At 44.8% G+C, this 17,583-nt stretch overlaps 2 protein-coding genes across 2 annotated transcripts in view; both read right to left on the bottom strand.

Moving 5' to 3' along the window:
• LOC144485369 (uncharacterized) overlaps window positions 1-17,583 on the bottom strand; it is a 98,897-nt gene that overhangs the window by 40,644 nt on the left and 40,670 nt on the right. Inside the window, 6 exon segments of the mRNA XM_078203565.1 lie at window positions 4,682-5,371; window positions 6,883-7,118; window positions 14,576-14,636; window positions 14,782-15,128; window positions 15,213-15,701; window positions 15,858-15,966. Coding sequence (XP_078059691.1) covers window positions 4,682-5,371; window positions 6,883-7,118; window positions 14,576-14,636; window positions 14,782-15,128; window positions 15,213-15,701; window positions 15,858-15,966 — 1,932 coding nt within the window.
• Window positions 1-17,583, bottom strand: part of LOC144485358 (uncharacterized) — a 118,859-nt gene that overhangs the window by 80,606 nt on the left and 20,670 nt on the right. The gene's annotated exons all lie outside the window — the stretch shown is intronic.

Raw genomic sequence — 17,583 nt, 5'->3', positions numbered from 1 at the left:
TTTGATAAGGTGCCCCATAAAAGGCTGCTGAAGAAGATTAGGGCACACGGAGTTGGGGGTAGTGTGTTAAAGTGGATTGGGGACTGGCTATCCGACAGGAAGCAAAGAGTCGGAATAAATGGGTGTTTTTCCGGTTGGAGGAAGGTAACTAGTGGCGTGCCGCAGGGATCGGTACTCGGGCCGCAACTATTTACCATTTATATAGATGATCTGGAGGAGGGGACGGAGTGTAGGGTAACGAAGTTTGCAGACGACACAAAGATAAGTGGAAAAGTGAATCGTGTGGAGGACGGAGAAGATCTGCAGAGAGATTTGGACAGGCTGAGTGAGTGGGCGAGGATATGGCAAATGGAGTATAACGTTGATAAATGCGAGGTTATACACTTTGGAGGAAATAATAACAAATGGGATTACTATCTCAATGGAAACAAATTAAAACATGCTACCGTGCAAAGGGACCTGGGGGTCCTTGTGCATGAGACGCAAAAGCCCAGTCTGCAGGTACAACAGGTGATCAAGAAGGCAAATGGGATGTTGGCCTATATCGCGAGGGGGATAGAATATAAAAGCAGGGATGTCTTGATGCACCTGTACAGGGCATTGGTGAGGCCGCAGCTGGAATACTGTGTGCAGTATTGGTCCCCTTATATGAGGAAGGATATATTGGCATTGGAGGGAGTGCAGAGAAGGTTCACCAGGTTGATACCGGAGATGAGGGGTTTGGATTATGAGGAGAGGCTGAGGAGATTGGGTTTGTACTCGTTGGAGTTTAGAAGGATGAGGGGGGATCTTATGGAGACTTATAAGATAATGCGGGGGCTGGATAGGGTGGAGGCGGAGAGATTCTTTCCACTTAGTAAGGAAGTTAAAACTGGAGGACACAGCCTCAAAATAAAGGGGGGTCGGTTTAAGACAGAGTTGAGGAGGAACTTCTTCTCCCAGAGGGTGGTGAATCTCTGGAATTCTCTGCCCACTGAGGTGGTGGAGGCTACCTCGCTGAATATGTTTAAAGCGCGGATGGATGGATTCCTGATCGGTAAGGGAATTAAGGGTTATGGGGATCAGGCGGGTAAGTGGTACTGATCCACGTCAGATCAGCCATGATCTTATTGAATGGCGGGGCAGGCTCGAGGGGCTAGATGGCCTACTCCTGCTCCTATTTCTTATGTTCTTATGAGACCCCAGCAATTTTTTTATTTTGGCATAAATGTGAGGATAGGATGCTTCTGACGAGGAGAAATTCCACTGACAAATTAGGGATCTTTCATAGTAAAGCTAACTTTATTTAATATCACAGTTTAAATATAATTCTAACAAATGAATCAGCTTAATCATTAACAGTTGAACAACATTTAAAAATGCAAAGAAACAATCTTAATTTCTAACTTATCACTATTTCAGTTCCAAATAAGCTACATTACTCTTATAGTTGTAAGTGCCACTTTAAATATAGTTAGTAACCATAAATATAGTTGAGTGTAGATAGTCTTAAAGCTTTCAGAAAGACAACAAGTCTCAGAGCAGCTTGTAGAAACCCTCTATCTTCAAACGATTAGAACTGCAAAAGCTTCTTCCTGCAAAGACCCACTATCACATGACCTGTCAATCAAATCTAGAAATCCCAGAGGAATGTCTTGTTTAAACAAAAGCCCGTTTGCTCTATCAAAGTAACTGATTCCCAGCTTTCACAACCCTTGAGAGACACAGACACACCAGATACCTGCAGAATAAAGCTGGATTTTTAAACATTCCCCCTCAGCAGAAAAACATACACCCACTGCAATACTATCATCACGCTTCCCACACTTGAAGCAGATAAATGGCATCTCCCCAGTTTAAACCCACTGGTGTCTAACAAGCTGAGAAGACTGAATGATCCCTTGCCGTACTCAGAGCAGGTAAAGGGCATTTCCCCAGTGTGCGTTTCCAGCTCTGATGGTTAATTGAATATCTCTTTATACTCTCCACATTTCCATGGTTTCTGCCAAATGTGACTGGTTATCAATGATGCTGATTTCTTCCATGTTCAAAACTTTCTACTTTTCAGGTTATGATAAATTCTGTGGCTCCGTCCAATCCTGATCTGATGTTTTGTGAGAGTTTCCTGGCCACAAATCCTCTAAGACCGACTACATTAACATTATCTCAGGATTACTACCAATGCCATGTGCTATTCAGAGTCGAAACAGCAGGATATATTGGGTGAATACCTGGCTGAAAAGATGATGTGAGAGGCAGGGTTTCAGATTCCTGGGACATTGCGACTGGTTCTGGGGAAGGTGGGACCAGTACAAACTGGACAGGGCCAGGACTGATGTGCTTGGGGGGTTGGGGGTGTACTTGTTGAGTCATTGAGAAGGTTTAAACTAAAATGGCAGGGAGATGGAAACCTATGTAAGGATTCAGAGCAGAGGGTATCAAGAACAAGAGAAAAAGACAGCAAGAAGAATAAGAAAAGTGATAGGCAGAGAATTGAGAGCCAGAATCAGATACGGACACAGTAAAAAATGGTAGGAACTGGACAACAAATGTTAAAAGGACTAGCCTGAAGGTTTTGTACATGAACGCTTGGAGCATTCAAAATAAAATGGATGAATTTGTTGCACAGTTAGATGTAAAGGGGTATGATACAGTTGGGACTACAGAGACATAGCTCCAAGGTGACCAAGGATGGGAACTAAACATTGAGGGCTATTCAGTGTTTAGGAAGGACAGACATAAACAAAAACGTGGTGGAGTTGCATTGTTGATTAAAGATGATATGTGGAATATGTATGGGTCAAGTTAAGCCACACCAAGGGGCAAAAAACATTTGTGGGTGTGGTATACAGACCACCAAATTAATGGTAATGTTGGGAAAAGCATTAGACAGGAAATCAGAGATGCATGTGTTAAAGGAATATCTGTGATTACAGGGTGACTTTAATCTGCATATAGATTGGGTGATCAAATTAATCACATTACAATAGAGGAGGAATGTTTGGAGTGGTTTTCTGGACCAATAACTTTGAGGGACTAAGGGAGCATGCCATCTTGAACTGGGTATTGTGCAATGAGAAAGGATTGACAATCTAGTTGTTAGAGAACCCTTGGGGATGAGTGACCATAATATGACAGAATTCTTTGTCAGGTGGATAATGATGTCGTTGATTCTGACACCAGAGTCCTGAGTTTCAGTAAAGGGAACTATAATGGATTGAGACATGAATTGGCTATGATGGACTGGGAAACATGACTGAAAGGAAGGACAGTGAACAGACAAGGTTAAAGTTTATTAGTCACAAGTAAGGCTTACATTAACACTGCAATGAAGTTACTGTGAAATTCCCCTAGTCGCCACAGTCCGGCGCCTGTTTGGGTCAATGCACCTAACAACACGTCTTTCAGAAAGTGGGAGAAACCGGAGCACCCGGAGGAAACCCACGCGGCCACAGGGAGAACATGCAAACTCCACAGAGACAGTGACCCAAGCCAGGAATCGAACCCGGCAGCGTTGCGAACCACTATGCCACCGTGCCACCCACGGTAGGCATTTAAGGAACAAGTAGGTGAACTCAAAGCTGTTTACTCCTATTTGGCACAAGAGTGGAAAAGGAACTGTAGCCAAACCATTGCTGACAAGGGAAATTAGAGAGAGCATTAGATTCCAAGAAGAAGCATAAAAATTGGCAAGAAAAAGCAAAAGACCTGAGGATTGGGAGCAGTTTAAAATACAGCAAAGGAGGACCAAGGAATTGATTCAGAAGGAGAAATTAGAATATGAAAGTAAGCTAGTGGGGAACATAAAAACTGAGTGTAAAAGGTTCTACAGGTACGTAAAGAGAAAAAGGCTGACAAAACGAATGTAGGCCCTTTACAGTCAGAAACAGGAGAATTCATAATGGGGAATAAAGAAGTGGCTGAGGAACTAAATTCGTACTTTGCTTCTGAATTCACAAAAGAATATCCCATGATTCAAAAAGGGAGGAAGCGAGAAAATGGGGAACGATAGATTACTGAGCCTAATGTAGGTAGTAGGGAAGTTGCTAGGGTCAGCATAACCAAAGTCTTATACAGCTGCAACATGTTTTCCCAATTCTTATACTCAGCGTCTCGACCGATTTAAGGCCAGCATGCGATTCGCCCTCTTGACCACTTTGTCCACCTGAGTTGCCACGTTCAGGGTACTGTGGATCTGCACACTTAAATCCCTCTGTACGCCAACATTTCTAAGGACTCTAGCATTTACTGTATACTTTCCTTCTGCAGTAGACCTTCCAAATTACATCACCTCACGTTTGTCTGTGTTAAATTCCATCTAGTAAGAAGTCTCACAACACCAGGTTAAAGTCCAACAGGTTTATTTGGTAGCAAAAGCCATAAGCTTTCGGACCACTCCTCCTCGAAGGATTTCAGGAAGGAAGTAGATTTGGCTCTTGGGGCTAAAGGTATCAAGGGATATGGATGAGGAGGGGTGGGGGAGAAGAGGCAGGATCAGGATATTGATTTTGATGATCAGCCATGATAACAATGAATGGTGGAGCAGGCTCGAAGGGCCGAATGGCCTGTTCCTGATTCTATTTTCGATGCATGTTTCTATGTAACAGAGCTGGGGTTATTTTTCAATTCAGCAGAAATAGACTCAAATGAATGTGGTTCAGTCTGAATATGAAAAACAGCAAAATCCAATCACAATAATTACTTATGAATTCGCTGATGTGTCAGCAGAGTGGATGACTGACTGAATCCCTTCCCACACATACAGCAGATGAATGGCTTCTCCCCAGTGTGAACTCGCTGGTGTCTCAGCAGATTGGCTGAGTGAGTAAATCCCTTCCCACACTGGGAACAGACGAATGGCCTCTCCCCAGTGTGAACTCGCTGGTGTTTTGCTAGGTTGGATGACTCCTTGAATTTCTTCCCACACACAGAGCAGGTGAATGGTCTGGCCTCAGTGTGAATTCGCCGGTGTTTTGCTAGGTTGGCTGACTGACTGAATTTCTTCCCACACTGGGAGCAAGTGAACGGCCTCTCCCCAGTGTGAACTCGCTTGTGTGATGCTAGGTTGAATGACTGATTGAATCCCTTCCCGCACACACAGCAGCTGAATGGTCTCTCCTCAGTGTGAATCCTTTGGTGTATACGCAAGCTGGATGACTGAATGAATCCCCTCCCGCATCGGGAGCAGGTGAATGGCCTCTCCCCAGTGTGACTGCGTCGATGAGTTTCTAGCTGCGATGGGTACTTGAATCCCTTCCCACAGTCCTCACATTTCCATGCCATCTCCTTGTTGTGACTGCAATTATGTTCCGAAAGGCTGGATGATTGGTTGAAGTCTTGTCCACACACAGAACACGTGTACAGTTTCCACTGCGAATGGTGCTGTTTTCTTCTATATTCAAAACACAATGATATTCAGGTTACAATAACTTGGCCGACTCCATCAGGTTCCGATATCACGTTTGGTTTTTGTTTCCCCACTGCAAATCCTCCTCTTCTAACACCCTGTCAAACTGATTTAAAACAGAAAAAAGGGAGTGAGAGAGAACCCACAAAAACACAAAGGCAAGTTGTGAAATTGAGCTGAATGAATCATGAAAGCTGCTGAATTGTCATAAAAACCCAACTGATTCACTAATGTCCTTCAGGAAAGGGTATGTGCCACCTGGTCTGGATCTACACAAGAATCTGGGCACTGTGTGAGGTGACAGAGAGAAGTAGGAGAGGCAGTGGTGAAGAAGAAGGATTTCAAACATCTACAACTCGATGGGAACTTTTACAGAATCTCCCAAACTCTCAATCTCCATCACCTGTAAGGACCAAGGTAGCAGGTAGATGTGAACACCATCACCTCCAAGTTCGCTTCTAACTCACACACCATTCTGGCTTGTCTGACATCCAGTACTAAAAGAACAGAAATTTTTTCCATATAAATACTGGGAAGACTGAACCCATTGAATTCAGTTCCCACTACAAATTCCACTCACTCACCAGCAAATCTACCCCTCTTCCTAGCAACTGTCTTGGGATGAAATATTTCACCCCAAGATGAGCTTCCAGCCACATATCATCATCAAGACTGCCTATTTGTGACATGAAACTCAGGAGAATGAGGATATAGAGGGAGAATGGAACTGACTGAATTGCTCTACAGAGAGTTGCCATGGATTTGAGTTGCCAAATGGATTCTTTCCATGCTGTAATGTTTGCATCACTGAAAATATATATGACTGTAACACTACATACTCTGCCTCTCCTTTCCTTTTCTATGTACAGTATGCTTTGCCTGTATAGTACGCAAAAAACAATACTTTTCAGCTTCTCTGCCATTAGGCCATTCACACCCTTTATTCTCTCTATGGACTGCCATTAGCAGCCTTTTCCCCTGGTTTCTGTGGCTATGACTCATCTTTCAGTCCCTCACCCTGCAGCATAAATATCTCCCACTTTCTATGCCTTTTAGCTTTGACAAAGGGTCATCTGGACTCGAACCGTCAGCTCTTTTCTCTCCTTACAGATGCTGCCAGACCTGCTGAGATTTTCCAGCATTTTCTCTTTTGGTTTCAGATTCCAGCATCTGCAGTAATTTGCTTTTATCCGCACATTTTTGGACAAGGGACAATAATAAATTGAATCAAATAGGTAACATTGACAAAGTGCTATATATTCCAAGACAAGAAATAGGGAATCATAAATAACATAGTATATAACATATAACTACGTTAAACATATCTCTGTCCCATACTAATTTACTGTTCATTTAAATATTAGCCCTCTCCTGGGAAACTCCCCCTTTAATTGTGAACATTGGGTAAGAGCTATCCTATTATCCAGATAAATAAATCTGTCAAACTTAGGGAGTTAAAGGTTGTCAATGTCTTTGAGAGAGAAAGAAAAAGATACCTGGGCCTAGTCCTGCTCCTAATTCTGGTGTCCGTCTGTAACCTTTCCAGAGTCTGCAGCCTCCCTGGATTCACTTCCTTTCCCTTCAGTTGCTGCAAGTCCCCAATTTCCCCCAGAATGAGAAAAGAAATGGAAAGGGGGAAACATTGATTTCCTCCCAGATGTTGGCCCAGAGGAGGAAGTTTCACTCTGAAGCTTGTTGGCCAACTTCCGCGTTGTGACGTCACAATGGAGCCCTGCCTGAAGCAGCCAATAGGAATCAATCTGCTCCACGGTGACGTCCTGTGCGCAGGCTCGGAAGCTGTCGTCTCTCCACCCCCTCCCCCCGGCTAGAGATCCATTGATGCCCCTCCTCCGAGGTCTGGCCAATCGGGAGCCCTGGCAGACCGGAAGGACTCTTGTACTCCAGCCAATCAGTGGGTGGGCTTTGTGACATAGGAGGTTGAGCTTCACACAGACTGAACCTTCTTCCTGTGTCCCACATCTGTGAGTAAAACAGTTTGTTTGTGTTGCAGATAAAGAACAGGCAGGGTGTGAGAGGTGTTCAGGAGGGAAGGGAAGAGTTCAATGAACAGTGAAGCTGTGAGTGGGAGATGGGGAGGGAGTCTGAGCAGCTGGAAAAAGGAGAACAAAAAGGCTGATTGGGAGAATCTACCAGTGAGAGATCCAGAGGCTGTGACTCCTGGGGCTGCCTGTGGAAATGGGCTGTAGGGAAAGAGTCCAGTCGAACCTCCTGTAAAGGGAAAGGAGCTGAACCTATACCTGGGAAATTTAGGGAGTTGTGGGACTATGTAACTAGAATTAGAGCCAAATATGTGGAGGGGGGAAATGTTTGATTTGATTTTATTTGATTTATTATTGTCACATGTATTAACATACAGTGAAAAGTATTGTTTTTTGCACGTTATCCAGACAAAGCATACCGTTCATAGAGAAGGAAACAAGAGAGTGCAGAATGTAGTGTTACAGTTATAGCTAGGGTAGAGAAAGATCAACTTCATGCAAGGTAGGTCCATTCAAAAGTCTGACAGCAGCAGGGACAAAGCTGTTCTTGTGTCGGTTGGTACGTGACCTCAGACTTTTGTATCTTTTTCCCTATGGAAGAAGGTGGAGGAGAGAATGTCCGGGGTGCGTGGGGTTCTTAATTATGCTGGCTGCTTTGCCAAGGCAGCGAGAAGTGTAATCAGAGTCATAGAAACCCGACAGCACAGAAAGAGGCCATTCGGCCCATCGAGTCTGCACCGACCACAATCCCACCCAGGCCCTACCCCCATATCCCTACATATTTTACCCACTAATCCCTCTAATCTACGCATCCCAGGACACTAAGGGGCAATTTTAGCATGGCCAATCAATCTAACCCGCACATCTTTAGACTGTGGGAGGAAACCGGAGCACCCGGAGGAAACCCACGCAGACACGAGGAGAATGTGCAAACTCCACACAGACAGTGACCCAAGCTGGGAATCGAACCTAGGTCCCTGGAGCTGTGAAGCAGCAGTGCTAACCACTGTGCTACCGTGAGTCAATGGATGGGAGGCTGGTTTGTGATGCTTGTAAATATTTGTAAATCTTTGTGATTTTGTGGAACCTGTTGTTATTGTCTGAACTATTTAAAGTCAAATTTATCCTGTCTGTTCAAGTACCATTGTCTGTGAATGCATGCTTCATTTATGTTGATTTTAGTTTGGTTATTGCAGTAAAAGTATGAAATTAATGAAACCTTATTCTTTGGTTTATTCCATTGGGATTGTCTGGGAATTGTTTATTTGAAGATTATCAGTCTCTATGGAGATCATAACAGAGGTGTTTCTAGTTTTGTTATTGTACATGTTAGATGTATTATTTTTGGTGCTGCAGTAAAGTATTTATTTTTTATTTCTATTCTTGGAATATAGTAATATAGTTATGTTATATATTTCCAGTCAGTGAGACATTGCAGCACAAAAAGAGTCCATTTGGCAACTCGAGTCCATGTCAACTCTCCATAGAACAATCCAGTGGGTCCCATTCCCCCTCTGTATCACTGTCCTACATTTATTTCTTTTGAATGACCAACATCATTTGAAATCATGGGTTCTCTCTGCTTTCACCATCCGCATGTGGGGTGAATTCCAGTTTATGACTACTTGAAGTCCAAAATAACCTTCTACACATATTCCCGACCTCTCTCTAATAAAGTAATATAGCACTTTTACACAAATGATAGTCCAGTTCTATATGAATATAAGGGATATATCGGTGAACAGCTTGCCTGAAGATTCTCAGGTCTGTGTGTCCTGGAGCATGAACCAGCAGCTTCAGCAGAATCGGGAGGGTGAAGATTCGGTGCAGAATGTGTGGGACAGAAATTTACAACTTTTCAGGAATAAAAGAATAGAAAATAGTTTCATTGAATCGAGAATTGTCCATTCTGAATTTCTTTTCTATGTGCATGGTGTTCACTTTTGTAAACTTCTTTCACAGGATATTAGAAGGGGAGGATTTACAGAACAGAAATATCAAAACAAAACATTACGTTCAGATCTGACAGTCACTCGATTAATCACAACGTGAATATCATTGGCCTTTGACTCGAGAAGGAGAATTGTTTGGGTTTGTTTCTGTCTGTGGAAAAAGATTGAACATTAGTGTGACTGGAAAAGCACTGAGAAGTACAAACCTGAGTGTGTGTTCAGGTTACACAGCCTGAAAAGCATTGCCCCATTTACATTGAGAGGGACTGTACATCTGTTCTCAGTGAGGACGAGGCTTCATCTGATTGTCAAACCTGGAGGGACAGGCGGCCTCCCGCATCAGGGAGAAACAGTGGAAATGTGGGGACTGTGGAAAAAGATTCAAAGCACCGTGTGAGCTGGAGATTCATCGACGCAGTCACACTGGGGAGAAGCCATTCACCTGCCCTGATTGTGGGAAGGGATTCTCTCAGTTATCCAACCTGCTGACACATCAGAAAATTCACACTGGGGAGAGGCCATTCACCTGCTCTGAATGTGGGAAGGGTTTCACTGATTCATCCCGTCTTCTGACACACGGACGCATTCACACGGGGGAGAGGCCTTTCACCTGCATTGAGTGTGGGAAGAGGTTCGGGGATTCATCCAGCCTCCGGAGACACAAGCGAGTTCACACTGGGGAGAGGTCATTTGCTTGCTCAGTGTGTGGGAAGGGATTCACTCTTTCATCCAACCTGCGGAGACACCAGCGAATACACGCCAGGGAGAAGCTGTTCAGCTGCTCAGAGTGTGGGAAGGGATTCAGTGATTCCTCTGCTCTGCAGAAGCACCAGAGAGTTCACACCGGGCAGAGGCCATACACCTGCTCTGACTGTGGGAGGGGATTCACTCGGTCATCTCACCTGCTGATACATCAGCGAGTCCACACCGGGGAGAGGCCGTTCACCTGCACCGTGTGTGGGAAGGGATTCAGTGCATCATCTACCCTGCAGAACCACCAGGCAGTTCACACTGGGGAGAGGTCATTCACCTGCTCCGTGTGTGGGAAGGGATTCACTCAGTTATCAACCTTGCTGCGACATCAAGCAGTTCACACTGGAGAGAGGCCATTCCCCTGCTCTGTGTGTGGGAAGGGATTTACTAGGTCCACTAGTCTGCTGACACACCAGCGAATTCACTCTGGAGAGAGACCGTTCAGTTGCACTGAGTGTGGGAAGGGATTCACTGATTCCTCCAGCCTCTGGAAACACCGGCGAGTTCACACCGGGGAGAGGCCATTCATCTGCTGTGTGTGTGGGAAAGGATTCACTGAGTCGTCCAGTCTGCGGACACACCGTCGAGTTCACACCGGGGAGAAGCCTTTCACCTGCTCTGAATGTGGGAAGGGATTTGCTGATCCTTCCAGCCTGCGGAAACACAAGCAAGTTCACACGGAGGAGAGAGGCTGTTCACCTGCTCTGAGTGTAGGAAAGGATTCACTGAGTCATCCAACCTGCTGAGACATTATGGCAGTCACACCGATTAGAGACCTTTTAAATACTCTGCCTGCGGGTGTTAATTGTATAATTTGGGGTTAAATATATACAAGCAGTGGACATTGATTAGATGTTTACATGAGCACATATAGACACTTACTGACAGAGCATGGAATGGTATTAGGAGTTATATACCTGTAATGTTTCACTCTGTGAATAAATCTATACCAAGTAAAGATTGGAACCAGTTTCCTCCTTCACCATAAGACGGTCAGGATTATAACGTGGTAACAGAGAATGTTTAAAAATACCTGACATTTCCAATCTGAATGTTTGAGAAGGAATAATGACATCTTTGATAAAAATCAGAAGGGAAAGATGCAAATTATATTAAAACTACACAGATAATTTGTTCACACTACTTGCCAAAGATTAAAAATCCTGCTTCAAGATGCAGGAGCAGTTGATGAAGAATACACGAGACTCATACAAGAGACAAAGCGTACAATATAAAAATTATTGGAGGATGCCATCACATCCCAATAGTAAACCTTCCTTTGGCCCTTGGGGCTGGAGCTGTGGCACCAGCTCAGTTTCTGAATGATGAGTTTGGAGACGTGTGTGAAAACATGAACATTCTGGTCAGGAACACGGCAGCTGAAAGTCCTTTCAGTGATGGACTCTGTGAAAGGAATCACTCGGTGATCGATGAAATGCTGCAGAAAATCTTAGCTGATCAGCCAAACCGCAAGTTGATAGCTGCACCGGCCTGGACAATTCATGTAAAGAATTCACTTCAGATGGTTGGAGAGTATAATCCCTGTTAATTGGTCTGCGGGAAAAATTCCAAATGACCCTCTGTGCTGGGGATAACCCTCCTGATTCAGAAGGGACGACAATGAGTACAATTTTTATTCATTTATCTGATTGTTTCACTGGTGCTCAAGCTAAGAAATTATTGTAGATCCTCGATGAGGGGTGTCTTATAATGTAATACTTTGTACAAAATAAAGACCATGTTTTTATTTTTCAAATAGTTTTGAAATATTGTGTGTGTTGTTATAATTCGGGTCGAGAACATTAACGTTCAGTGAGAAATCCAAACACCCATCACAAGATTCCAGGTTTTTAAACAAAATCAAACTTCACTGAATATAAACAGAATATTAAAAACCAGCTCGATGAATTATATTTTGTAAAGATTTATTCTGTAAACTCAGTTCTGACTCAAAACATGAACTCTGTTTTCACTCTCTACAGATGCTGCCAGACCTGCTGAGATTTTGCAGCATTTTTCAGTTTTTGTACTTTTTAAACCCTTACTCCTCGACAAGAATGCCCTTATACTTAATATCTTGAATGTGCATTCACTTCTGTTCCTGGGACAAATCCCAAAGGTATGTCAAAGCTCCCAGCATTCACTTTAATTCTCCTCAGTAATCCAGCGATTCTCCAGACTCCAAGATTTCATGAGGATCCTTCTATTAGCTTTCGGCTAAACAACTCTCCAACTTTCCTTTGAGATTTCAAAATTGACTCAAAACATGGACTCCTCAATCCAAGCATGGACTTCACTGCCTTCTTGCTGAGGGATTTAAACATTGGGAACACCCATGGTTCCTAATGACCTCCTCGGCTTCTGGTCTCACAGCTGGTTCACAGCTCCCGCTCCCACAGCTGGTTCACAGCTCCCGGTCCCACAGCTGGTTCACAGCTCCCGGTCCCACAGCTGGTTCACAGCTCCCGGTCCCACAGCTGGTTCACAGCTCCCGGTCCCACAGCTGGTTCACAGCTCCCGGTCCCACAGCTGGTTCACAGCTCCCGGTCCCACAGCTGGTTCACAGCTCCCGGTCCCACAGCTGGTTCACAGCTCCCGGTCTCACAGCTGGTTCACAGCTCCCGCTCCCACAGCTGGTTCACAGCTCCCGCTCCCACAGCTGGTTCACAGCTCCCACTCCGACAGCTGGTTCACAGCTCCCGGTCCCACAGCTGGTTCACAGCTCCCGCTCCCACAGCTGGTTCACAGCTCCCGCTCCCACAGCTGGTTCACAGCTCCCGGTCCCACAGCTGGTTCACAGCTCCCACTCCCACAGCTGGTTCACAGCTCCCGCTCCCACAGCTCCCAAGCTAACTGCAGACTCCCTGCTTTCTGTGAAAAACACCCCGAATTCCAACCAAGACCACCCTGAATCACTTATCCTCATGGTAACAGACCAGTTGGGATGTCCAAAAGATGTTTAAATTAATTAACTTTTAGTTTCAGAACCAAACCTTTTTTCCTGAGGTCTGCGTGAAGAATTCCCCTCTCGAACAAAGACAGGAGAAAAACTGTCAGACCCAATGTCTCCAGCTAAAAGAGCCCAGCTGCCGTGTTACACTTGTTCTTACCCTTCTCGCTTTGACTTCTCAAACCAACATGGGCCACACCTTGTGACTGCGGATTCCCTCAGGGTGTTTTTGTCAGATTCTCAACCCAGGTTTTCCAGTTGTTACATTTTTAAAAAAAAATCCAAAACTAATTTACTTCTGAAAATCATGAATTATTAAACTAGATCTTCACAACATATTCCCTGGAAGAAATGAAAATGTATCACTATAATATCCCAATTAGAATATTACAATGTAAAGCATACTGTATATCTTAACAGCAGCCATGATCTAATCGAATGGTGGAACAGGCTCGAAGGGCCAAATGGCCTACTCCTGTTCCTAAGTCCAATGTTTTCCTATGTTTAACTATCTTATAACCTGCAATAGACATAATAATCCCTCCATTGTCCACTTCACATTCACAAGTCCAGCTTGGTAACAGCACACTGCTGGGTTCCATGTCCAGGAATTCAGTCCACTGAAGATGGAAAATATTATTGGTTTCAGTGTTTTCTGAAAGTTTTCTTCTTTCAGTAATTATAGTAATTTTTAATAATTATAGTTTCTTCTACAAGAGAAGAGTCCTCATTGCTGTTCAGTTGTGGATTTTCAATTCTGAAAACAGTCTGTTCAGAGTTCATCTTTTGAACTTTACTTTCTTCCATGTTTGTAGTTCCTCCATTGTTTAAATCCAGAGAGAATATTCCAGTCAATTCCACATTGAAATGTCTTCTTCTTGCTCTGTTGTAGCTGCAGCTTCATTTTTAACTCCCATTTCCCAGGCTCAAACATTCTGGATTCTCTTTTGGAGAGAGCAAGTTCATAGCGGCTTTTTTCTGTGCCAACAACTCGTTCCTTCATTGGACAAAATCTTATTTAGCCATTTTAAGAATGTTGTTAAAATGCTTTTTATGTGAAGCAAAAAGGTCCGATATTCTTGTTTGGAGTATTTTGGATCTTGGGCTTCAGAAATCGGGGAATTGAGAACAAAAGCAGGGAAGTTATTCTGATAGTTTCTAAAGCTCTGGTGAGGCCACAACAGAATACTGAGCCCAGTTCTGGTCACCACACTTTAGGAAGGATGTGAGGGTCCTTGAGAGAGTCGAGAGGAGATTTACCAGAATGGTTCCAGAGATGAGGAAGATGATGCGAATGTGGAACTCGCGACCAGCGAGTGGTTGAGGTGAACAGCATGAATACATTGAAGAGGAAGCTAGATACACACATGAGGGAGAAAGGAATAGAAGGATATGCTGATGGGGGGAGATGAAGAGGGGTGGGTGGAGGCTCATGTGGAGCATAAATACTGACACAGACCAATTGAGCCGACTGGCCCGGCCCTGTGCTGTAGACTCACTGGAACAGAGACAAATATATTTATTTTCGATTTACCTCCTGTTTGTGGATCATCTCAGTAAAATGTGCACTCCCAAATTCAAACAGCATCGACCCACTGGAAGCAAAGCCGTGAGGTTGGTCAGGCCAGCAGAAAGAAACCCTCCGACCCTCTCACTTCAGCAACTGTCAGAATGAACATGGTTCAGTCCTGGATGTGATTAACAGCAGCAATAACAGCAGAATCCAACCCCTGTCATCACTTGTGAATTCGCTGGTGTCTTAGCAGGTGAGACGACCGTTTAAATCTATTCCCACACTCAGAGCAGCTGAACGGCCTCTCCCCAGTGTGAACTCGCTGGTGTGTGAGCAGATTGGAGATCTGAGTGAATCCCTTCCCACAGTCAGAGCAAGTGAATGGCCTCTCCCCAGTATGAACTCGCTGGTGTGCCAACAGGGTGGATGAATAACTGAAACCCTTCCTGCACACAGAGCAGGTGAAGGGTGTCTCCCCAGTGTGAACTCGCTGGTGTATTAGCAGTTGGGATGATGTTCTAAATCTCTTCACGCAGTAAGAGCAGCTGAACGGTCTGTCCTCAGTGTGAATGCGCTGGTGGCCCATCAGAGTCTGAGAGCTTTTGAAGCTACGCCCACAGTCTGAGCATTTAAACAGTCTCTCATTCGTGTGGGTGACACGGTGTGTCTGCAGGGTGGATGAATGACTGAATCCCTTCCCACACACACAGCAGGTGAACGGCCTCTCCCCAGAGTGAACTCGCCGGTGCCTCCACAGGGTGGAACGATCACTGAATCCTTTCCCACAGTCTGAGCAGGCGAAAGGCCTCTCCCCGGTGTGAACTCGCTGGTGGGTCAGCAGGCTGGATAACTGAGTGAATCCTTTCCCACACACGGAGCAGGTGAACGGCCTCTCCCCAGAATGAACTCGCTGGTGTCTCAGCAGGGTGGTTGATATACTGAATCCCTTCCCACACACGGAGCAGGTGAACGGCCTCTCCCCAGTGTGAACTCGTCGATGTGTGTCCAGTGCAGATGGGCACTGGAATCCCTTCCCACAGTCCCCGCATTTCCATGGTCTCTCCATGGTGCCAGTGTCCTTTTGATAATGAGTTGATTCCACATCCAAGTACAGAACACATGTACAGTTTCTCCTCGCTGTGAATGGGGTGATGTTTTTCAGGCTGTGTTACTGGTTGAAACTCTTTCCACAGTCAGTTCACTGGAACACTCTCACTCAGGTGTGTGGGGTCTCCATTCTTGTCCAGTCACACTGATGTTTGAAATCTTTTCCCACAGACAGAACAAACATTTCTTCTCATACACTCAAACGGCAATTATATTCAGGTCCTGATGAATCCAGTGACTTTGTAACATCTTGTTGTGACGTTTGGTGTGAGATTTCAGTCTGTAAATTCTCTCCTTCTAATATCCTGTTTATAGAAGTTATCAGTGTAAGTATAGGACTGAAATTCAAAACAGACCATTCTAGTTTCCATGAAATATTCTTTGCTTTCTCATTCCCCAAAGTTGTAAATCTCCATCCCACACACTCTCCCCCCATTGTCATACTGCTGTACCTCATACACACCCTCCCAATTCTCCTGAAGGTGCTGATTCAGGCTCCTGTCCAGTACAAAGAGACCTGAAAATCTTCATGCAGGCTGCTAGCCAATGTCCACATTACTAAACATATTATTTGATCAGCAATAGAAAGGAGATGTGAGGAACAATTTTATTCACGAGTGGTCACGACCTGACCTCACTGCTTCTGTGCTTGGTGGAATCAGAAATGATCAATGATTTGAAAAATAAATCAGATAGGTGTAAAGGAATTAAAAAGGGAACAGAGTTATGGAGGGGAAATGGGACTGAGTGGATTGATGTACAGAGAGTCAGCATGGACTCCTTCCAACTATCACTGGAATATATACAAAATTTCAGGCAATGTAGTGGAAGACATGCCCTGTCTACATCAACGGTGACGAAGTGGAAATGGTTGAGAGCTCAAGTTTCTCGGTGTTCAGATCACAACAACCTGTCCCTCTATACTGCTGCTTTAGTTAAGAAAGCCCACCAACGCCTCGACTTTCTCAGGAGGCGAAGGAAATTCGACATGTCAACATGTCAGCTACGACTCTCACCAATTTTTACAGGGACACCACAGAAAGCATCCCATCCAGTTGTATCACAGCTTGGTATTGCTGCTGCTCTGACCAAGAGCGCAAGAAGCTACAAGGGGTGCGAATGTGGCCCAGTCCATCACGCAAATCAGCCTCTTATCCATTGACACTGTCTACATTTCCTATTGCCTCAGAAAAGCAGCCAGCATAATCAAGGACCCCACGTATCCTGGACATTCTCTTGTCTCTCTTCTTCCATCGGGAAAAAGAGACAAAAGTCTGAGGTCACAAACCAACCGACTCAAGAACAGCTTCTTCCCTGCTGCCACCAGACTTTTACAAACAAAGAACAAAGAAAATTACAGCACAGGAACAGGCCCTTCGACCTTTCAAGCCTGCACCGACCATGCTGCCCGACTGAACTAAAACCCCCTACCCTTCCGGGGACCATATCCCTCTATTCCCATCCTATTCATGTATTTGTCAAGATGCCCCTTAAAAGTAACCATCATATCTGCTTCCACTACCTCCCCCGGCAACAAGTTCCAGGCACCCACCACCCTCTGTGTAAAAAACCTGCCTCATACATCTCCTTTAAACCTTGCCCCTCACACATTAAACCTGTGTCCCCTAGTAAGTGACTCTTCCATCCTGGGAAAAGGTTTCTGACTATCCACTCTGTCCATGCGGCACGGTAGCACAGTGGTTAGCACCACTGCTTCACAGCTCCAGGGGCCCGGGTTCGATTCCTGGCTTGGGTTACTGTCTGTGTGGAGTTTGCACATTCTCCTCGTGTCTGTGTGGGTTTCCTCCGGGTGCTCCGGTTTCCTCCCACAGTCCAAAGATGTGCGGGTTAGGTTGATTGGTCCGTGCTAAAATTGCCCCTTAGTGTCCTGAGATGCGTAGGTTAGAGGGATTAGCGGGTAA

The sequence above is a fragment of the Mustelus asterias genome, unplaced genomic scaffold, assembly GCF_964213995.1.
Source record: "Mustelus asterias unplaced genomic scaffold, sMusAst1.hap1.1 HAP1_SCAFFOLD_192, whole genome shotgun sequence".
NCBI lineage: Eukaryota > Metazoa > Chordata > Chondrichthyes > Carcharhiniformes > Triakidae > Mustelus > Mustelus asterias.
The sequence above is the reverse complement of the archived record's forward strand: the minus strand, read 5'-3'. Positions and strand labels throughout refer to the sequence as shown.